This window comes from Podarcis vaucheri, assembly GCF_965113315.1.
Source record: "Podarcis vaucheri genome assembly, chromosome: 11".
NCBI classification, from domain to species: domain Eukaryota; kingdom Metazoa; phylum Chordata; class Lepidosauria; order Squamata; family Lacertidae; genus Podarcis; species Podarcis vaucheri.
This window is the reverse complement of record NC_138749.1, coordinates 22,714,054-22,733,146: the sequence shown is the minus strand read 5'-3', so window position 1 is coordinate 22,733,146 and position 19,093 is coordinate 22,714,054. Positions and strand designations below refer to the sequence as shown.

At 41.1% G+C, this 19,093-nt stretch overlaps 1 protein-coding gene across 2 annotated transcripts in view; it reads right to left on the bottom strand.

The window, feature by feature from the left end:
• Positions 1–3,167: 3,167 nt before the first annotated feature.
• Positions 3,168–19,093, bottom strand: part of ITGA2 (integrin subunit alpha 2) — a 54,809-nt gene continuing 38,883 nt past the window's right edge. For both annotated transcript variants that reach the window (XM_082241806.1, XM_082241807.1), the window contains 12 exons: positions 18,263–18,345; positions 17,657–17,798; positions 16,598–16,690; positions 15,609–15,685; positions 15,390–15,473; positions 14,601–14,703; positions 12,979–13,089; positions 12,014–12,118; positions 11,135–11,248; positions 8,404–8,493; positions 4,284–4,400; positions 3,168–3,549 (listed from right to left, as the gene is read on the bottom strand). In XM_082241806.1, the coding sequence (XP_082097932.1) occupies positions 3,460–3,549; positions 4,284–4,400; positions 8,404–8,493; positions 11,135–11,248; positions 12,014–12,118; positions 12,979–13,089; positions 14,601–14,703; positions 15,390–15,473; positions 15,609–15,685; positions 16,598–16,690; positions 17,657–17,798; positions 18,263–18,345 (1,209 nt within the window). In that variant the 3' untranslated portion in view covers positions 3,168–3,459. The remainder of the gene's footprint in view (positions 3,550–4,283; positions 4,401–8,403; positions 8,494–11,134; positions 11,249–12,013; positions 12,119–12,978; positions 13,090–14,600; positions 14,704–15,389; positions 15,474–15,608; positions 15,686–16,597; positions 16,691–17,656; positions 17,799–18,262; positions 18,346–19,093) is intronic.

The following is a 19,093-nucleotide window of genomic DNA, read 5'->3' as shown; positions in this document are numbered from 1 at the left end:
CTTCAAAGCAACTACGGAGGAGGGAAGGAAGGGGACCATGGATCCTCCGCTGCTAGAGGCTGCAGCAGATTCCCTCCTCCGTGATTGCTTTGAAGCAGGAAAGTGGGAGGGGAGCAGCTTACACTCGTGTAAGCAGCTCCTCTCCCACTTTCCTCTTTCAAAGCAACTACGGAGGAGGGAAGGGAGGGGACCATGGATCCTCCGCTGGCAAATGCAGCAGATTCCCTCCTCCTGGGCTCCCTTTGAAGCAGCAAAGTGGGAGGGGAGCAGCTTACACTTGTGTAAGCAACTCCTCTCCTACTTTCCTGCTTCAAAGCAATCATGGAGGAGGGAAGGAAAGGGACCATGGATCCTCCACTGCTTGCGGCTGCAGCAGATTCCCTCCTCCTGGGCTCCCTTTGAAGCGGCAATGTGGGAGGGGAGCAGCTTACACTCATGTAAGCAGCTCTTCTCCCACCTTCCTGCTTCAAAGTGGAGGGAATCCACTGCAGTTGCGAGCAGAGGATCCATGGCTCCGCTTTCTTCCCTTGAAGCAGGGTGCGGGGGTGCAGGAGGGAAGGAGGGCAGGAAATAGATGCCGGGCAGGAAGACACAACCACACTTTGCCCACTGGAAAGTCCACCCCAGCCTCCCCAGATTTCCACTGAGACGGCCAGGCTAATCTCGGTGGCCATAAGTCAGGCTCAGCATTATTAACTGGACTTAGATAAGCCATGGGTCCCCTTCCTACCCTCCTCTGAGGCTCAGTTTAAAGCAGCAAAGCGGACAGGAGCCGCCCGCTTTGCTCCTTTAAATAGTTTAGTGCAACATTTGATTCAGAATATTTTTTTCCATATTTTCCTCCTCTAAAAACTAGGTGCGCCCTATGGTCAGGTGCGCCCTATGGAGCAAAAAATACGGTATCTGCAGGCAGAGCTGGGCTAAGTCTTCCTAAGCTACATGCCCAGCACAGTGAATAGAAACTAACTAACTGCAGGCATAGAAAATAAGAGTTCAGTGTAGTCTACACCAGGTTTGTTTCAATTTTACTCAAGGCAGATCCATTTTTATTTCCATTCTGAAATAAAAGTGCAAAATATACAGACACAAAGGCAAACCATTACACCTGGATGCATCATATAAAAAATGAGAACACGCTATATACAATGGATTTAAAAGGTAGTGCAAATGTACATAACAATGTGGGGAGGACAAGGTTTACTTTGAACTTCTGCACAAACCCCAAATGCAGAGAGTTCAGCTTGTGCCAGCACCATCTTTCAGGTTACTTGCAGAAGACCCTAGAGTAGTTTCACAGAGGTAAGTTTTGCCCTGTACAAATAAAGCCTTTATGAGAATTGCTCACAGCTTCCTGGTAATTTCAATTGGTGTTGACACAGCAGAATGTATATTAGCAGAGCCAGGCTCCTTGGAGTTACAATTTCCAATAAATGCTGTATTCAGTACACTAGTTTGAAATGAACAGTGCTGGTGCAGTTGAAATCCTAGCTTTGCCATTAAATAGGGTTAAGGAATGTGCCCTGCTTTCTCTGGGTGGGTAAAGTTGGACAGATAGGATTATCCTTAACAAGCCATTGTAAAGGAAGGAAGATGAATTTGCACCTGAGAAACAAACAAAAGAGGAGCTATATGTAGGGAAAGTCAATTGTGCAGTTGAGTGACCTTTGCCTCTGGAACATCTGATTCTGTTGTGACACTTAACATTGCTTCAAATTCCACTAAAATAATGCCTTACTGAATTCTTTAGTACAAAAACACATTTTAAAATACCTTTTTTTAAAAGGTGTGCATGTTTATAAACCTATATATTTACATTAGATTTACAGCAGGACTGCAGATTCGTGCCAGTTTGAAAAGTGCAATAAAATAGTATCGGCAGTAGAAACTATGGAGTGTGTAAATTGCAACATGTGGCTTAATGGAAATGAATGAAAGCTGCAGGATTGCAAACTTCCAGCTTCAAGGGCTGGAAAACTTATCATTTCAAATCTTCAACAAAAGTTATTTCCCTGATCTTAAAGACACAAATTTGGAGGCTGGACGGCTGTATTCCTTTGGAAGGGCTCAACAGTTTATCAGGCAGATATTTTTTTGCAATAACAATAGCCCAATAATAGCCTAAATACTTCTAGAATATGGCCCCAGATGTAGATATAACTATGGGCTCCCATGCATTTTTTTGGTGAAACACAGTCTTTTGGCCATGGAACTCTGTCCCAGGAAGCATTTAATAAATACATAATAAAAATGTTGTTGTTGTTTAGTTGTGTCCTACTCTTCGTGACCCCATGGACCAGAGCACGCCAGGCACTCCTGTCTTCCACTGCCTCCCGCAGTTTAGCCAAACTCATGCTGGTAGCTTCGAGAACACTGTCCAACCATCTCGTCCTCTGTCGTCCCCTTCTCCTTGTGCCCTCCATCTTTCCCAACATCAGGGTCTTTTCCAGGGAGTCCTCTCTTCTCATGAGGTGGCCAAAGTATTGGAGCCTCGGCTTCAGGACCTGTCCTTACAGTGAGCACTCAGGGCTGATTTCCTTCAGAATGGATAGGTTTGATCTTCTTGCAGCCCATGGGACTCTCAAGAGTCTCCTCCAGCAACATAATTCAAAGGCATCAATTCTTCGGCAATCAGCCTTCTTTATGGTCCAGCTCTCACTTCCATACATCACTACTGGGAAAACCATAGCTTTAACTATACGGACCTTTGTTGGCAAGGTGATGTCTCTGCTTTTTAAGATGCTGTCTAGATAATAAAAATGGTCTCTCTTGCATTTGTGGGTGATAATAAAAATGGTCACCCACAAATGCAAGAGAGAATAGCCGCAGCAGAAGGAGTGGATACTTCCTGCTGCCTTAGAGCTTCCAGCCACAGCTTTCATAAAGAGAGCCCTGCATGATCACTCCAGTAGCCCATCTCATCCAGCATCTTGTTCTCATAGTAGCCAATCAGAGGCTTACAAGAAGTCCATCAGCAGGATCTGAGTATGACACTATTCTTGCTTATTCATATTAAGTTTGGCTTAGTGTTAGGTGTGAATAGGTTGGAGAGTACGCTGCTGTAGGCCTTTTGTACACATCCAGCAGCTCTAGACTGCAGCTGTGTTAATGTTTTAACAAAGATTATCCTGACAGTCAATGGGGTGTGTGTGTGTGTGTGTGTGTGCTTCTGGTCCTGCTGATTCAGAACAGCTATTAATAAAATACAAAAAATACAAACAAGAAAAATAAACATATTTTAAACCCTTGTAAACAAAACCCCAAACTGACCAGCAGTTATTGCTAAAATAAAATAGTACCTGTAAAAAATTTTTCCCCAACTATAAAAAAGGACATTTTCATTGAAAAAAATTAAGAAATTAAAATAATCCGTAAGGCACTCCCAAGTTGTTGAACCAGTGTGAATGCAAGCAATGTTTGTGAATCAGAAGGTTGGTGTACACAGTGCTATTCCTGCTATATTCATTCTCTGTCCTTAGTGAGTTCTGCAATTTCATCCACATCTTCCACATCCTTTGCCATCTTCTCATATTTTCGCTTGAAGAAACCGAGCTGTAGAAAATGTTTTGAGAAGTTTTTAAGGAGGTTAGCAAACACCACTGAAATACATTTATTTAAAATAATGTATGGTATATGATACTTAAGGCTAGCTCATACATTTAATTAAAGGCTTAGTGCTATGTGCATGAGCCTCAGACAAGGGCACCTGTTTCCCTACAGCATGCTATGAGAATGGAAGATTTTGCTTTCGTTTTCAACTAACCTTGGTTTGTCACAGAAAACTATGGCTTACAGAAACAAGCCAACATCAGACTCTGGTTTCTGACCTTTGCTTCTTTCTCTAAATCAAGGTTAAGATTAATCACAATTCTGGGTTCAGACATAATGGCAAACCATGAAAATGGGTGTTCCATGCACATAATCCTAAACCTTAGTTTAGCATTATGCTCAAATCCAGCCACAGATAAAGCTATAGTATGTGAATTCAAGATAGGCACGGCTGATTTCTCAGTGGTTTCTGGAAAGTTTTGGAAAGCAGTTCTTAAGTTCTGCTATGCCAGGAATGACTGGGTTACTATTGAGCAGGAACCACAAAATGAAATATATTTGAGAAAATGACTACAAGACATAAGAGCAGCACAGCTCAATTGTTTACCACTAGAGCGGAGTGGATTGTGCAGGAGCTTTCTGCCTCTAGTGGTGGATCTATGCCTCTCACCTCACGAGTGGGAGTTCTGTGGCAATTTGCCTTCTCCCCTACAATTGCTTCCTAATCGTTAACTTACTTTCCATAAGGCAGCAACTAGAGCTAGCAGCAAGAGGAGACCAACCAGGACACTTGCTATCACAACTCCAATCGGCACGTCTGCTTTCTCATCGGGCTTTGTTATTGTGAGCGGAATCTTAAAAGAAAGAATGGTTGTAGTTAGACAAGGTAAGGCAGCAGCAATTCTCAAACAAAAGTGATCAATGCATTCTGCATGCATTCTTTGGCCAGTCATTGGAGAGCGGCAAGTGTAATTGTGCTCTCGCCTTTTGTTCTGCTTCGTTTGAATTCCAGCAGAAATTCTGGGTTTCAGAACATTGGTAATAAATTTTGCACTTGCACTTTAATAATAATTAAGATACAAAAATATTTCACTGTGCCCTGGTTCACACGATACAGTAAACCGAAGTTCAGCGTACTGGGAATATGCAGGCTGCAGGAGAGATGTTTGCAATAGCATCCCTCTTTACTGGTTCTTTTGACCACCACACTGAACTGAGCTAAACCAAGGTTTGGCTTATCATGTTGTTCAAACCCGGTTAAGAAGCTCTCTTTTCACTAACCACAAAATGTATCGGGGGGGTTGTTCTTGGGTACAGTTTGTAGTTAGTGAGGAGAAAGGTCAACTACGAGACTGGGTTTAGATGACCTGCTAAGCTAAACTTAGTGTGTCTTAACTCTGTGGCAGTAAAAAGGAACAGCAAAGTTACTGCAAGCTCATCTCCAGATAGCTTGGCTTATGTAGTGTGAACCAGGTCTCTGTGTGTTAAAAAGGAAGAAAGCAGAAACTGACACATACACTCACAACTTTTAACAAAAAAAGCACACATTATTATTATTATTATTATTATTATTATTATTATTATTATTCTGCCAAGAACAAAAGAAGGAACTATGTTGGGTGCTGAAAATTACTTAAAAGTATGCCATTTACCATTTTTATTTGCTTTCAAATATCTTGCAAAGTATTAGAAATGCACCTTTGGAGGAATAAGATACTCCAACTTTTTACATTTCACCTATGCAAATTTATCCCATTAAAATACTCCAGACTCCATGATGGAATTTCAGTGAAGGCAGATTCCAGCAGCATCCCTACATAACAGGCTTCCTTGAACTCAGAAATTCTGGGGTCAGTATTTCCCTTTGAGGGGGGAAACGGAAAATGGGAGACTGCAGGATTTGCTCTGCTTGGATTTTGTTGTTGTTGAATTGTTGCTGGGTGGTGAATCATTTAATTTCCAAATTGATATAGTCACTGCATTTTGTTTCAATGTATTCCACCTAGAGAATATTTTAGGATGCACCTAATAAATGAAATCAAATATATGGAATAAATCCTTCCTAAACAGCCATTGTACCCACAGGTTGGATAATTGGAAGAATATAACTTTAAGGATTTGCTGTTTTCTTCTTCATCATCCAATATATCCTGACATTAACCAAGGAGCTGGCAGCCTTTCCATAAAGTGAATATAATTATAAATACAGATGATCTTGTTGGCTTCAAAATATATTTAGGGTTTTCAAAGATCTATGGGAATTCAGGTTTAGCTCTGAAAATCTGGAAGGACATTTTAATGTATTTTTCACTTCCAAAGGCAAAGTTACAATTAAATTGCTTGATGAAATATAATCTCATAACTTATGGCCAATTCCACCCTGTAAACCACTTAGATATTTCAGATGTATTGCCAGTAGAGCTTTATTGTTATGATTATTCTGCTGTTTTGGGTGTGGACACACTGATACATTTCATTGTGTCTGTCTTCTACATACAGTACTTTGCAACAAAATGACCATGATAATGATTTTTGCAGAGGCAGAATCATTCATTATTGCAGTCTGCAAATAGCCCATTTTAACTCTCGCTCTCTCTGTGTGGGAAACCACAACAATTTCCTTAATTTGATTCATGCATCAAGACTTCTCTCACAGCAATTACATTCAATTAAATCACAATAAATTGAAAATTATTTGTTTTTAAAGTTAGCTAAAGAGATTTCTGTTCCATCTTTGGGGGTGGGGGAATCTTCCCAAGTGGCTAATAAAAATAAAATCAAGCATTTAATATTACAAACCATATAATTATAAAGCCACAGTAAAAGCAGCTTTAACAGCATTAACGTAATCAATTATCTATTGAAATACTGGGCGAGGGATGTAATTGTATTCACATACTGCTGAAAAGACAGGAAAATAGGCACCAGCTGAGCATCTCTGGTGAAATCATTTTACACCCGGGGTGCCACCAAGAAAAAGTCCCTGCTCGGCTCTGAAGACACTGGGAGTGAGGCCTTGATGCAGATCTAAAAATGGGAAGGTTTATATCAGGCATAGACAAACTCGGCCTGCCAGATGTTTTGGGACTACAACTCCCATCATCCCTAGCTAACAGGACCAGTGGTCAGGGATGATGGGAATTGTAGTCCCAAAACATCTGAAGGGCCAAGTTTGCTTATGCCTGGTTTATATAGAGCAGAGGCTGGAAACATTTTTCAACCCCTTCTGCATGTGTGTGTGTGTGACATGCCAGTAAGGAGGGGTTCAGAGGCAAAAGTGGGCACAGCAATTAATGTAAATTTTAGGCTAGTTACTATACACAGTCTCTTGCCTCTCTATATCCTCCATCCAGGCAAGGAAAAGGCATTAAGGCCAAAGGGAAGAGAAAGTCAGTTATCCAGCAGTCCCAGTTTCACTGGGATGCTGGGGAAGACAGCCCTTCAACACAGCACCAAATGCAAAACAAAATCAACATTTGTTGCTTTGCCTAGGCTTGCTTTCAATGACTGCCCACTGGGGAACAGGAGACCCGTGTGGCAATGGCGTCCATGCAGGACATTTTGCCCTCCTGCAGCATTTCAAATGCCTCCATTGCTCTTGATAGCTGCTGCTGCTACAAAGGGCTGCTCCTAGGGAAACTGGGACTTGGAGGCAAAAGCCTACCTCCTGTGGCAGACCCTTAGGGCAAAGGGATCTGCCAGAGGGGGTGGGCTGTTTCCCACAGTAGCAGTTTCAATCACCTACACAAGAAATAGGGGCATTCAAGACCGAGTGGTAGTTATTCAGCTCTTCCAGGTCCTGGGAGGACTCTGAGGAGTGGGGACACTACTCCCTGCTTCAGGATGATGCCTCTTTGTGTAATGATACACCAGCCCATCCTGCCACTCCCATCCAACTAGCTTTCCTGAGTCTTGACAAGGTGTCTTGTAGACAAGGTGGGATATAAAGGCAAAGAAGGAGGAAGGAGGAGAGCAGTAACCCAAGGGAGTTTACGATGGCCTGAAGATTCAAGAGGGCGAGGGAAATTTGGGGTCTCGGGACACAATGGAGAGCAGAGGGCATGTAGATGGCCTCACCCCTCCAATTACCATATTACCATGGCCCACCCGTGCTTTTTCCTTCCATTCAAGGAACCATCATTAGAATGAAGTGTCTTCCTTGAGTGGAGAGAAACAACTGGATAAAACCTTTAAGCCCTGCTCTGAAATCAACACACCCATCATTTATTCATTTTCATTTTCCATCACACCATTGGACAGCAGGCTCAATGTGGCAGGATATTATACAGTATATTATATAATATATCCCAATAATACATAGAGAGAGACACCTGACAGACTACAGTCTCTCCTTAAGATCTGGCAGAATGGAGAGGCATCAATACAAGTTAGCCCTTTTCCATAAGTAGACCTTACCATACATCGTCTCAGCATTGGGAATCAAACTTCCATATCCCATTGCTGCTTCCCTTCTATCTATTCATCTAAAGCCACCTTCTTTTCTGAAGGTTTGCAAGTTCCTAATTTAATATAAAAAATATATGCTTTTGTACCAACTTTTATCAGATCCATGCAAACATCCATTTTGAATAAAACTGTCTTGAATAACAAAGTTTTAAAGTTTTATAGATAGCTTTAGGTTTCCTTTGAGCCAAAACTTGGCCAGATGAAATGCCATAAAACTGTTAAGTTTCCAGTAACTTTAAAACTCACACAACAATTTATACATGTCAGTAACAGCAGTGTAGCCTTTTTATAAGAGGAAGATACAGCGCGCCATGTGTTTTTAAATGAGCGTGAAAATGACATAATAGCTTTTAGCGTGGCAAGACTGGAGCATAAAACAGTCAGACTCACTGATAAAGCATTTTCTCCAATCACAAATAGATCTGGATCGTTTGTATCCACTTCTGCACTTGCCGATAACTCTACTGTCTGGAACGCTGACTGCAACAGAAAAATGTAGCATATCGCAATTAAAGTATATATGGTTTTCATAAATTGTAGGCAATTATTTAAGGCACAGAGCCTTTTTAAAAAGGAACACAATGGTATTAGAGAAACGGCATGCACAGCTACCTCCCGACTTTCAACTTTTATATAAAGGGGTCATAGTGCTAATTGTTCCATCTTAGGAGGCATAATAATAATAATAATAATAATAATAATAATAATAATAATAATAATTTATTTATATGCCACTCATCTGGCTGGGTTTCCCCAGCCACTCTGGGCGGCTTCCAACAGAACACTAAAATACAATAACTATTAAACATTAAAAGCTTCCCTAAACAGGGCTGCCTTCAGATGTTTTCTAAAAGTTTGGTAGTTATTTTTCTCTTTGACATCTGGTGGGAGGGCCTTCCACAGGGCGGGTGCCACTACCGAGAAGGCCCCCTGCCTGGTTCCCTGTAACTTGGCTTCTCGTTTAAGCTCCATGCTGAGTCTGTCAAGGATTTAAGACTGCGATCCTATACACACTTATCTGGGAGTAATGGGACTTCAGCGGTATTCTGCGTAGCCATTTATATGATTGCACTGTAAATCCGATAAGAACATGAGAAGATCTTGCTGAATCAGGCCCATAGCTGTCAACATTTCCCTTTTCTTGCGTGGAATCCTATTTGGAATAAGGAATTTCCCTTTAAAAAGGGGAAACGTTGACAGCTATGATCAGGCTTGTGACCCTTCTAGTCCAGCATCCTGTTCTCACAGCAGCCAACAAAATACCTATGGGAAGCTTGCAAGCACAGCCTGAGTGCAACTCTTCCTTCCTGTGGTTTCCAAGCTGCCATTCAGAGGCATGCTGCTATGGATTGCCCTGTCCTCTGTAGGTCTCCAGCTATTTATGAACTACAGTTCCCATCATCTCTGACCACTGTTTCTGCTAGCTAGGGATGATGGGAGTTGTACTCCAAAAACAGCTAGAGACCCAAGTTTTGGAAACACTGATCTAAACTTCTTTTAAAGCTATGTGCTGTGAGATATTAAAACTGCCCCTCTCCCTTGTTCTGGAAGAAAAGAGAACATCTAGACATGGGTGGCAAGAGGTCACCATATGATCCAAGAGAAGACCAAAGACACAGCAGGCTTTAAAGGCTGTTTGCACATCAAGGCATATCGTGAATAATTCCATATACAGTCATATTTGGCAGCTGCAACATTCATATGGGGACAATTGCTCATATATGTCATAAAAGTCCACCAAACAGCTGCAAAGTCTTTAGGATCTGTGTTTCCACTTAATGCTTTCGTTCCAGGATAGCGATGCATATAGTACTTTCTTAAGCTAACTGTCCCACTGTGACATTCGAGACATCTTTCCCATTCCGAGCAATTGCAAATTGGGCAGCTTTGTCTGTGGAAGAACATTTGAACATCTTGGCCTGGTTTACACTTGCAGGTGGTATTTCATGTACTAGGTAATGGCCTTCTTGCTCTTCCTTTAAAGCAGAATCTATTCAATGCTTATGTTATTACACTAAGTTTCTCCTTGCTGAATTTTATGCCTAATTTACATTGTTTCACATTGTTTTAGCTTCTGTGCTTAATTAATATCAGTTGTCGGATTTTTTTGGGTTGGACTTTCGGCTGTTGCAATTTATATTGTATTTGTAATGTGCATTTTGTTTTATTTTGTGTGTGTGTGAACTACCCAGAGAATTTGGTTGGATGGGTAGTATACAAATGTAGTAAATAAATAAAACTGGCAGCACCACTTCAGACTGCATGTGCAGGAAATCACACCGGATACATTAAAAAAAAACAAAACTCTCCCTGTAAATGAGAAAGCCAGCATAATTAGTAAAGGGCTAGGCTAGAACCTTTCTCCCTGATATGCAAGCTTCCAACATGCAGGAAGCTTTTAAGATGAGACTGAATCTAAAAGTGATGTCTCTCAATCGCAGACTAAAGTGGCAAAACCCATTCTAGCTTTCTGCACTTCAACATCCCATTTGACGGCTTGTGTAGCTCATGTCTCCAAGTTAGCAGTTCAAAGCATCTCTTCCCGTTTTAAAGTAGCAACAAAGTTTCCCCCCTAATTGCACCTAATTTAGCCTCCATTTACATTTATGTTTTCTTTTTACAATGTTATGCAAAGTAACAGAAGACAAAACTTTGTGTTTTAGTGCTTAGCTCTAAAGGGATGCGGGTGGTGCTGTGGTCTAAACCACTGCTTGCCGATCAGAAGGTCGGCAGTTCGAATCTGCACAACAGAGTGAGCTCCTGTTGCTCTGTCCCAGCTCCTGCCTACCTAGTAGTTCGAAAGCACGCCAGTGCAAGTAGATAAATAGGTACCGCTGTGGTGGGAAGGTAAACGGCATTTCCGTGCATTCTGGTTTCCGTCACAGTGTTCTGTTGCACCAGAAGTGGTTTAGTCATGCTGGCCACATGACCCGGAAATCTGTCTGTGGACAAATGCCGGCTCCCTCGGCCTGAAAGCAAGATGAGCGCCGCAACCCCTTAATTGCCTTTGACTGGACTTAACCATCCAGGGGTCCTTTGCCTTCTTTTTTTTTTTTTAGCTCCATAAATATCAAACAACAGAAAATATCCAGTAACTCATTAAAACATAGATGTTACTTACGGCTGCAAACGTCCCATTCCAGATTCTGGTAGAAACATTAACATAATACTCTGCTTTCAGTGCAATGTCTTTTAGTGTGCAAGTAATTGTAGCACATCGGACATTCTTGCAGTTCTTTTGCAAAAAAAGGGGGGAGATGATGATAATATAACATTAAAATGCATCAGTATAGCAATTCACTAATTTTCTTCTATTTTAGGAATTCATCGTTTCTCATTAAAAGTTATTCCATAGTTCAGCAGAAACCTGCAGCGTTGTAGAACATAAAGCTATGTTGCTGATTTGAAGAGCTCCACACATTATACATTAACAGATCTGGGTTGCTACGGAACATACTATCAATATCCTGGGCTCTTCATAAGTGTGCCTGTATGACACAGGTGTTTCAAACTTATGTTTGTTTCATTCACACTTTACAATTCCAAGTGTGCATTTAAATCTAACTGTGCACTTATAGCAACACCTTAAAATCAATGGCAAATGAATATATCAAAGTATAGTTTTACAATCATATTTTTATGTCAGGTAAACAACCTGAGATAGCAAAGGAGGAAAACATATAATTTCATCTCTAGTCTGCTACCCAAAGCACCAACTCTTCCAGCTGCAAGAATTTTTCCATGGGTTACTACAAGCAACCTGTAAATTCTGACATATAGTCAACCTGAATTTTCCATTTCCTTTCAGACAAGACAATTTCTAGTTAAGACAGAGCTAGTTAACCTGAACCACATGATGATTTTAGTCATAGGTGCTAGATTGACATGTGAGGTGTAAGAAGCCCCTAAACTGAACTATGAAGTGTCTAGGTATTCACTTTCTATAAATAACAATGAAATAACTAGGGTCTCAGCTCCTGCTATCATAAATTCAACTCACCAGTTCTTTCATAGCTTTGAAGTTCTCCTTCTTAAATGACACAGTATAGCTTTGTTGTCCTATTTTATATGGATTGATCCGTGCATCACAGCTGATATCAGTACCCTAGAAAGAGTAATAATAATAATAATAATAATAATAATAATAATAATAATAATAATAATAATAATAATAGATGTGAAGGACGACATGGAGATTTTATCTAGCTGATTAGCTCATGCCCACTGCTTTTATCTATGCAATGGCCTTACTGCATGTGTCAAATAAAAAATGTATTATTGAACTAGAACCTTCACACAAGCAGAAGGCAGCATTTCTGTTTTGCAGCCACAGCTGCATTAAGTTCAATCCTTTTCAAATCTCTTAAGAATAAAGTCCAACTGAACACAGATAGCTTTACTCCCATACTTGATGGCAGCCTTGTACTACAGGCATCCATGCCTACTCAGAATTAAGGCTCACCAGTTTAAGGGAACTTACTCCCATGTAAGTATGTATAGGATTGCAGCCTTAATCAGTGGCAAAACAATGGAATGGTGGTGCAGGATGTCCTAGCATTGTTAATCTTTCCATACTTCATTGCATTCATGTCACCTTTATTACCGTGTTGTAAACTAGATTCAGGTAGGTAGCAGTTTTGGTCTGACGCAGTCAAAATAAATTAAAAAAAAATTAAAAATTGTCCAGTAGCACCTTAGAGACCAACTAAGTTTGTTCTGGGTATAAGCTTTCGTGTGCATGCACACTTCTTCAGATACACTCAAACAGAAGTCACCAGACCCTTATATATAGTGGGAGGGTGGGGTGGGGTTTTTCTCAGAAGGGTAGTAGGAGATGGGTGATTGACTCAATGGGTATGGTAAACCTGTTGACGACTGCAATTAGTCCTACAGGAAAAAGCAAGGGATAGTAGGTAGATGACCGAACTGTAAACTGTAATTAAAATATCTAGACTATCTTTTCACCTGACTGGTGTGCAGAGCTGTCACATACATCAATGGACTGTTCCCTTCAGTGTGCTCTGGAATGCGGATCTTTAAATATGCCATGCTTACTGGAATACTTCCTGTTGTGACCTGAAAAACAAATAATTATCTGGATAACCTCCTGCAGATGTTGGTTTATATTGTAAGGCTTGTTTTCTGTTATTACTAACAGTGGGAAAGTGCAAGTTTTAAAAATGGTTACTACTAGAAAATACATGTGCTTATGAACTGGACTTGCAGAACCACAATCAAAGCACAGTGCAGAATTTAGACTCTAGGGCAGAATTTGCCTTCCTAAAAGCTTTCACTTAACCTTAAAAAAAGAAAAGAAAAACAGCATTCTAATTCTCAGTGTCAAAACAATTCTACGAAGATGTGCAGGGAGTATTTTCTCAAGACACTGAATTCAGAACGAGGATTGTAGAAAGCTTCCAGCAGCCAAGGGATATGATTTCAGTGCTCCATACAGTTTTCCTAGCTCCTCTTCTCATTCTCTATAATGCTTTTCTTGGCCCATATACCCTCCCATTCCTCATTATTTAACATGTCATTTTTTAAAGACATTGGATTCTCAAAAACAAAATTCAGAAACCCTTGGATCCAAACAAAAAATTCTAAGCATAGAATGTTTGGGTTTTCTGGGTGTCAAGTCAGGGTGTGATGACATGTGTGCATTTGGCTTAAAACTGGCAAAGTTTCCAAAACATTATGCCTTCAGGCAAAGCATAGGCACAGGGCTTTGTATGCACAGCTGCAACGTGGAAAGGATCCCAGATGTTCACTAGTGAAACTCAATGAGTCCTTTCAGCACAGTCTTGTCAGACACACCCATCATCATTGTGTCAGATGATAAGGATCCCTGGTCATTTCTCTCTTAGTGCAACACACCTCACTGAATTGTCGTGAGGTTATAACAGGGTGAGGCCATGTATGTGGTCTTCAGATACTTGCAGCAAAGGCAGCATATTAATAAATGTAGATAAATTAAGAACCTAAACATAAAATAGGTCAGGGGTCCCTTTACCTTTTTAAATATAAAATAGCAGTGCTACTGGTGGAAGACCTTAAGTCTAGAGCAAAAGTAGACCATGTTGAGCAGATGGGGTAAGTTTGACTTTCAAGTTTTCTCCCTCCGACCTTTGCCCAGGGCTGTGCAGAAGCAGATATGTGGCAACCTACCCATGGCCCCGTTGCCCTTGGGACTGGCATGCCCAGCTTATTCTCGCTCCAGCCCAATAAGCTGCCCTTGGCTTAGTGCTTAGTTCAATATGCTTTAGGAGGAAATGCAAAAACTACCGTATTTTCTGCTCTATAAGACTCACTTTTTCCCTCCTAAAAAGTAAGGGGAAATGTGTGTGCGTCTTATGGAGTGAATGCAGGCTGCACAGCTATCCCAGAAACCAGAACAGCAAGAGGGATTGCTGCTTTCACTGTGCAGCGATCCCTCTTGCTGTTCTGGCTTCTGAGATTCAGAATATATTTTTTTCTTGTTTTCCTCCTCCAAAAACTAGGTGCGTCTTGTGGTCTGGTGCGTCTTATAGAGCGAAAAATATGGCAAATATTTCTTAGGCATTTAAAAGCTAGCAGAAATATTTACCAACCTTAACAGAAAAATTGAACGCGGGTCCAATTTCATTGAAAGTGTTCACCGTTGAAGGTATGTGGTTATCCGAATAAACCTCATAAAAGTTCATTTGGGTAAACCTGAGCAGAAATAAGAGTATCAATAAGCATTCTTTTGGAAATCTTAATGTTTTTTGTATTAGATCAGAGTCACTGAGTTCAGAAGCATATCTGGAAGAGATTTATTTATATATTGGTTTCTTTTTATTACGCCATCACGGGGGATAAGCCTATCAGTGGCTATTAGTCATGATGGCAGTGTACTGTGTCCAGTATTGGCAGCAGTATGCCTATATATGGGGATGCGGGTGTCGCTGTGGTCTAAACCACAGCACCTAGGGCTTGCCGATCAGAAGGTTGGCGTTTTGAATCTCCATGATGGGGTGAGCTCCCGTTGTTCGGTCCCAGCTCCTGCCAACCTAGCAGTTCGAAAGCACATCAAAGTGCAAGTAGATAAATAGGTACTGCTCCGGCGGGAAGGTAAACAGTGTTTCCGTGTGCTGCTCTGGTTTGCCAGAAGCTGCTTAGTCATGTTGGCCACATGACCCAGAAGCTGTACGCCGGCTCCCTCAGCCTATAAAGCGAGATGAGCGCTGCAACCCCAGAGTCAGCCACGACTGGACCTAATGGTCAGGGGTCCCTTTACCTTTACCTATGCCTCTATATGCCAGTTGCTTAGAATCACAAGTGGGATCACTAGTTTTTACAGTTGCCCAGAATTTTGACTAGTCTTGTTAATGCAAAAAACGTTGGTCGTTTATAGTTACCTTGTTAAGTGAACTTCTGCATCATAGCGAAGTGGAACAGTTAGGTTGACCTGATTGTTGGTATCATCCTCTTCATTGCTTGCACTATCAGTAACAAAAAGAACTGCATATTTTAAACGCCCAATGCATTTATAAACACAGGCTGATAATAATACCTTAACTGTTGCTATAAGCTGCAAGTAATGCGCTAAAAATGTTATACGAAATATTATACCATACCTCAGAGCTTGAAAACGCAGAACTGCCAGATTCTGAAGATTTTTCAAATTAAAGTCAAAATGAACATCAAAAGATACCTACGGAAAACAGAGATAAAAGATGAAATTAAAATAAGCAAAGCTACTTTCAATTATCATTTACAACAGTGACCCAGTTTGCACATAGCACTAAGCCAAATCATGGCTTGGAATTAATGAGCAAACATGAGTTCTCAGAGCACCTTCCCCAGTCCCACATTTGCCAGGCCTCCTGGGGCTAAGCCATTGTTTGGCTTAGCATTACACCTGAACCCAGGTTCACTGTCTGTCTCACTCCAAGCACATATACCTGTACATACTACAGTTGGTTTCTGTGCTTCAGCTGATCTGAGGTTGATATATTATACTAGTATCAACTTGTTAGTTTAGTTATAAAGCAGGGGCTATCCATGGAAATAAGTACCACAGCTATTAAATTAGAATTTAATTTTCATCTATAAATATTAATAGTAAAAGTATTGCAATAGTTTGTGTACAGCTTTTAGCCATCAAATATTTCAGCAAGTTACTATGTGCTGAAGCTAAACACCAAGGGGCCTGCCTTAAAGAAATATTGATGAGTCAGCTGTAAATATGCATTGCTTTCCCACCACCACCAAATCAGAAGCATTGACACTGATGCAATGAAAACCACACTGATTCCTAATACTTACCCTGTTGGCTGTAACTGGTAGGCCAAGAGGTGCATTATACCTCTGAATTTTATCCTAAGGTGAATAAGGGCAACTATCCCCCCTCACCTGTGACATGCACACCATAAGGAGACTATGGTTCTTTCACTGGGAATCTTATGGAGCCAATTTTTCCACAAAGGAAATTCAATTGGTTAGAATCAGGCATAGAGAGTTCTGGGATGCTTATTTACATCAGCAGAGCTACAATACACGTGCATGAAGTCAAAGCTGGTTGTTTCTGCAAAACCTAGAAATACACAGGAACTCTAAGACATACCTGTTGTCCTGTTTTAAACACAGGGTAGCTGATTTGGCAGACGACAAGCTGTTGGATAGTGGTCATCTGACATGAAACTTCAGTTCCGTCTACCTAAAAGTAACAAGCAGACATTTTTCAGAAACAGAGGATGCTTGCATTATGTAGTGCTTACTCTGAAGTAAGTGGTTATAATACTGAAAGGCTCAGATACTGGCGTGGGAGAAAAAGTGCACAAGACAGTTGATTTTTCCACTAAGCGTTAAGATGGCTGGCTCGTTTCTTTCTTAAGCTTGGCAAACTGAACTACTAGAATTAGGCTGCAATTCTAAAACATGATTACTAGGGAGAAAGTCCCACTAAACTCAGTGGGACTTCTGAGTAAACATGTTTAGGACTACACTGCACAGGTCTGATTTGTGACAAAATAGAACATTATGCAGTTTTGATATTTCAGGGCATATATTTTCAATGGTGAAGAGATTGGGTGGGATTCACACTCTAACAAAAGGGCACAAATTTAAAGTACCGTACTTTTTCGTGTATAACATGCCCCCTGTATAAGACGTCCCCTATTTTTGGGGACTCAAATTTAAGAAAATGGGGGTGGGGGAGAGATGGCCCAGAGCTGTTGAGCTTTTTGAGGGGTGGGGGTGGGGAATGATGAAAATCACTAACCAGAATCAAAATGCTTACAATCCCTCGTGTTGCCAAATCAAGCAAGCATTTGCCCGCTCGCAAACAGCAACCCGCAATCTCGGCCAATCCACAACAGCCCTTTCTGTAGCAACCAATCACCCACCCAATTACCACAGCACCAGCCAATCCAAAGCAGCCCTTGCAGCAGCTACCAATCAACCACCAAATCGCAGCTGACAAGCTCTTGCTCGCGGCTGCAACCAATTACCCCCCCATGCACTATCCGTGTATAAGACGACCCCCATTTTTAAAGATTATTTTAGAGTAAAAAAAACCTCATCTCATACACGGAAAAGTACGGTAAATACTCTTCTAAAAATTAAAAGTTGTATCACTACCACCAATGACAGCGGTAGAAACTGAAATAAACATTACACGTACGGGTGAAGAAGATGAAGCAAAGAACAAGTTTTCGGAAAAAGCAATTTGAATTCTGGTGTTGTATGCATTTTCCTTCCGGTTTCTCAGTTTCACGCTGAATATCAATCTTTTGTTCTTACTGCTGATAACAAAGTGTTGTTTGCTGTTGCCAGGGAGGAAAAAGATAGAACAGAAACACACAGTTAATGTGGTTGAACTCGAGTTTACAAGGTGTGTGTGTGTGTGTGTGTGTGTGTGTATATATATATATATATATATATATACATATATATATACCACACACACACACACACACACTGGCAGAGGAAGAGGAGTGCGGGGGAGCGCACCTCCCCCCGCAGCACGATCCTGGTAGGGTGCCATCGTGGGTGCCCCCTTGCCCATGCTGGGCGCCCCCCACCCCCAGGATGTGCCCCGTGCCCCTGCGGGTGCCCCCGGGACGCGTGCCAGCCCCACCTCCGCCTGGTCTCCGCCCCCCCCCGGTGCCGGAGCATGAAGCTCTGCCACTGTGTGTGTGTGTGTGTGTGTATGTATGTGTGTGTGTGTGTGTGTGTAATACAAAACCCAACCTGAAATGTTGAACCAAGATGCAAAATTGGGTCTTACCCATTATTTCCTTTCTGTTGAACATCAAGCACAAGGTCTGTATTGCATACTTCATCCTCACCGCAATCTTTAACAAATGGTATCTACAAAATAACATTAAAATAAAATTAAAAATTACTCCCATCTTCTTTGTTCAAGGTAGGGGGAATCTATATTTCTTTTTGGTCGTCTTTGGGAGCAAGAATGGGAAATAAATTTACTGAGTAAAAATGAAATAAAAATCCAAACAGCTGTTATTACTAGTTCCTAAGTGTCATAATAAGGGTCTCTATGGTTCTCTGTCTATTCTATGCTAATAAATTAACGCATTTATAATTCTGTAACCCAACTCTTGCCCGAAGACTACTCAAATTTTTTGAACTATGTAAGTTCAAGAAAATATGCTCGCTTCGCCTTTCTTTGTATCATTTATTCTGCTTTTATTGTAATGAGGCTGACAAAGAGATGTTGAATGTACTTAAGCCTCACACCACCCTCTCCAAATCCTTTCCCTGTCTCCCAGTATCTTTCCAAGACCTCACCTGGTCTGCTTTCAAGTGTATCATGAGGTTGGGTTTTTTTTGTTTTCTGAAAATATAACTATTAAAATCTTAAAAAGTACTTTAATTAAATAAATAAATAAACCTCAACTTTAAATGGAAGTTGAGACTTTTGGGATTAGTGATGGGAAAGCTCCACTTCGATCTCAATTCACACTTAGATCTCAATTCACACTCAGAAATAAACTGAGCTTCCCAACTCCTCCTTGGGTGGGTGGGTGAGGCAGGAACTGGCCCAGCCTTTTCCTGAGTCAATCTGAAATCAAAGGAAAAATCAATCTCTCTATACATT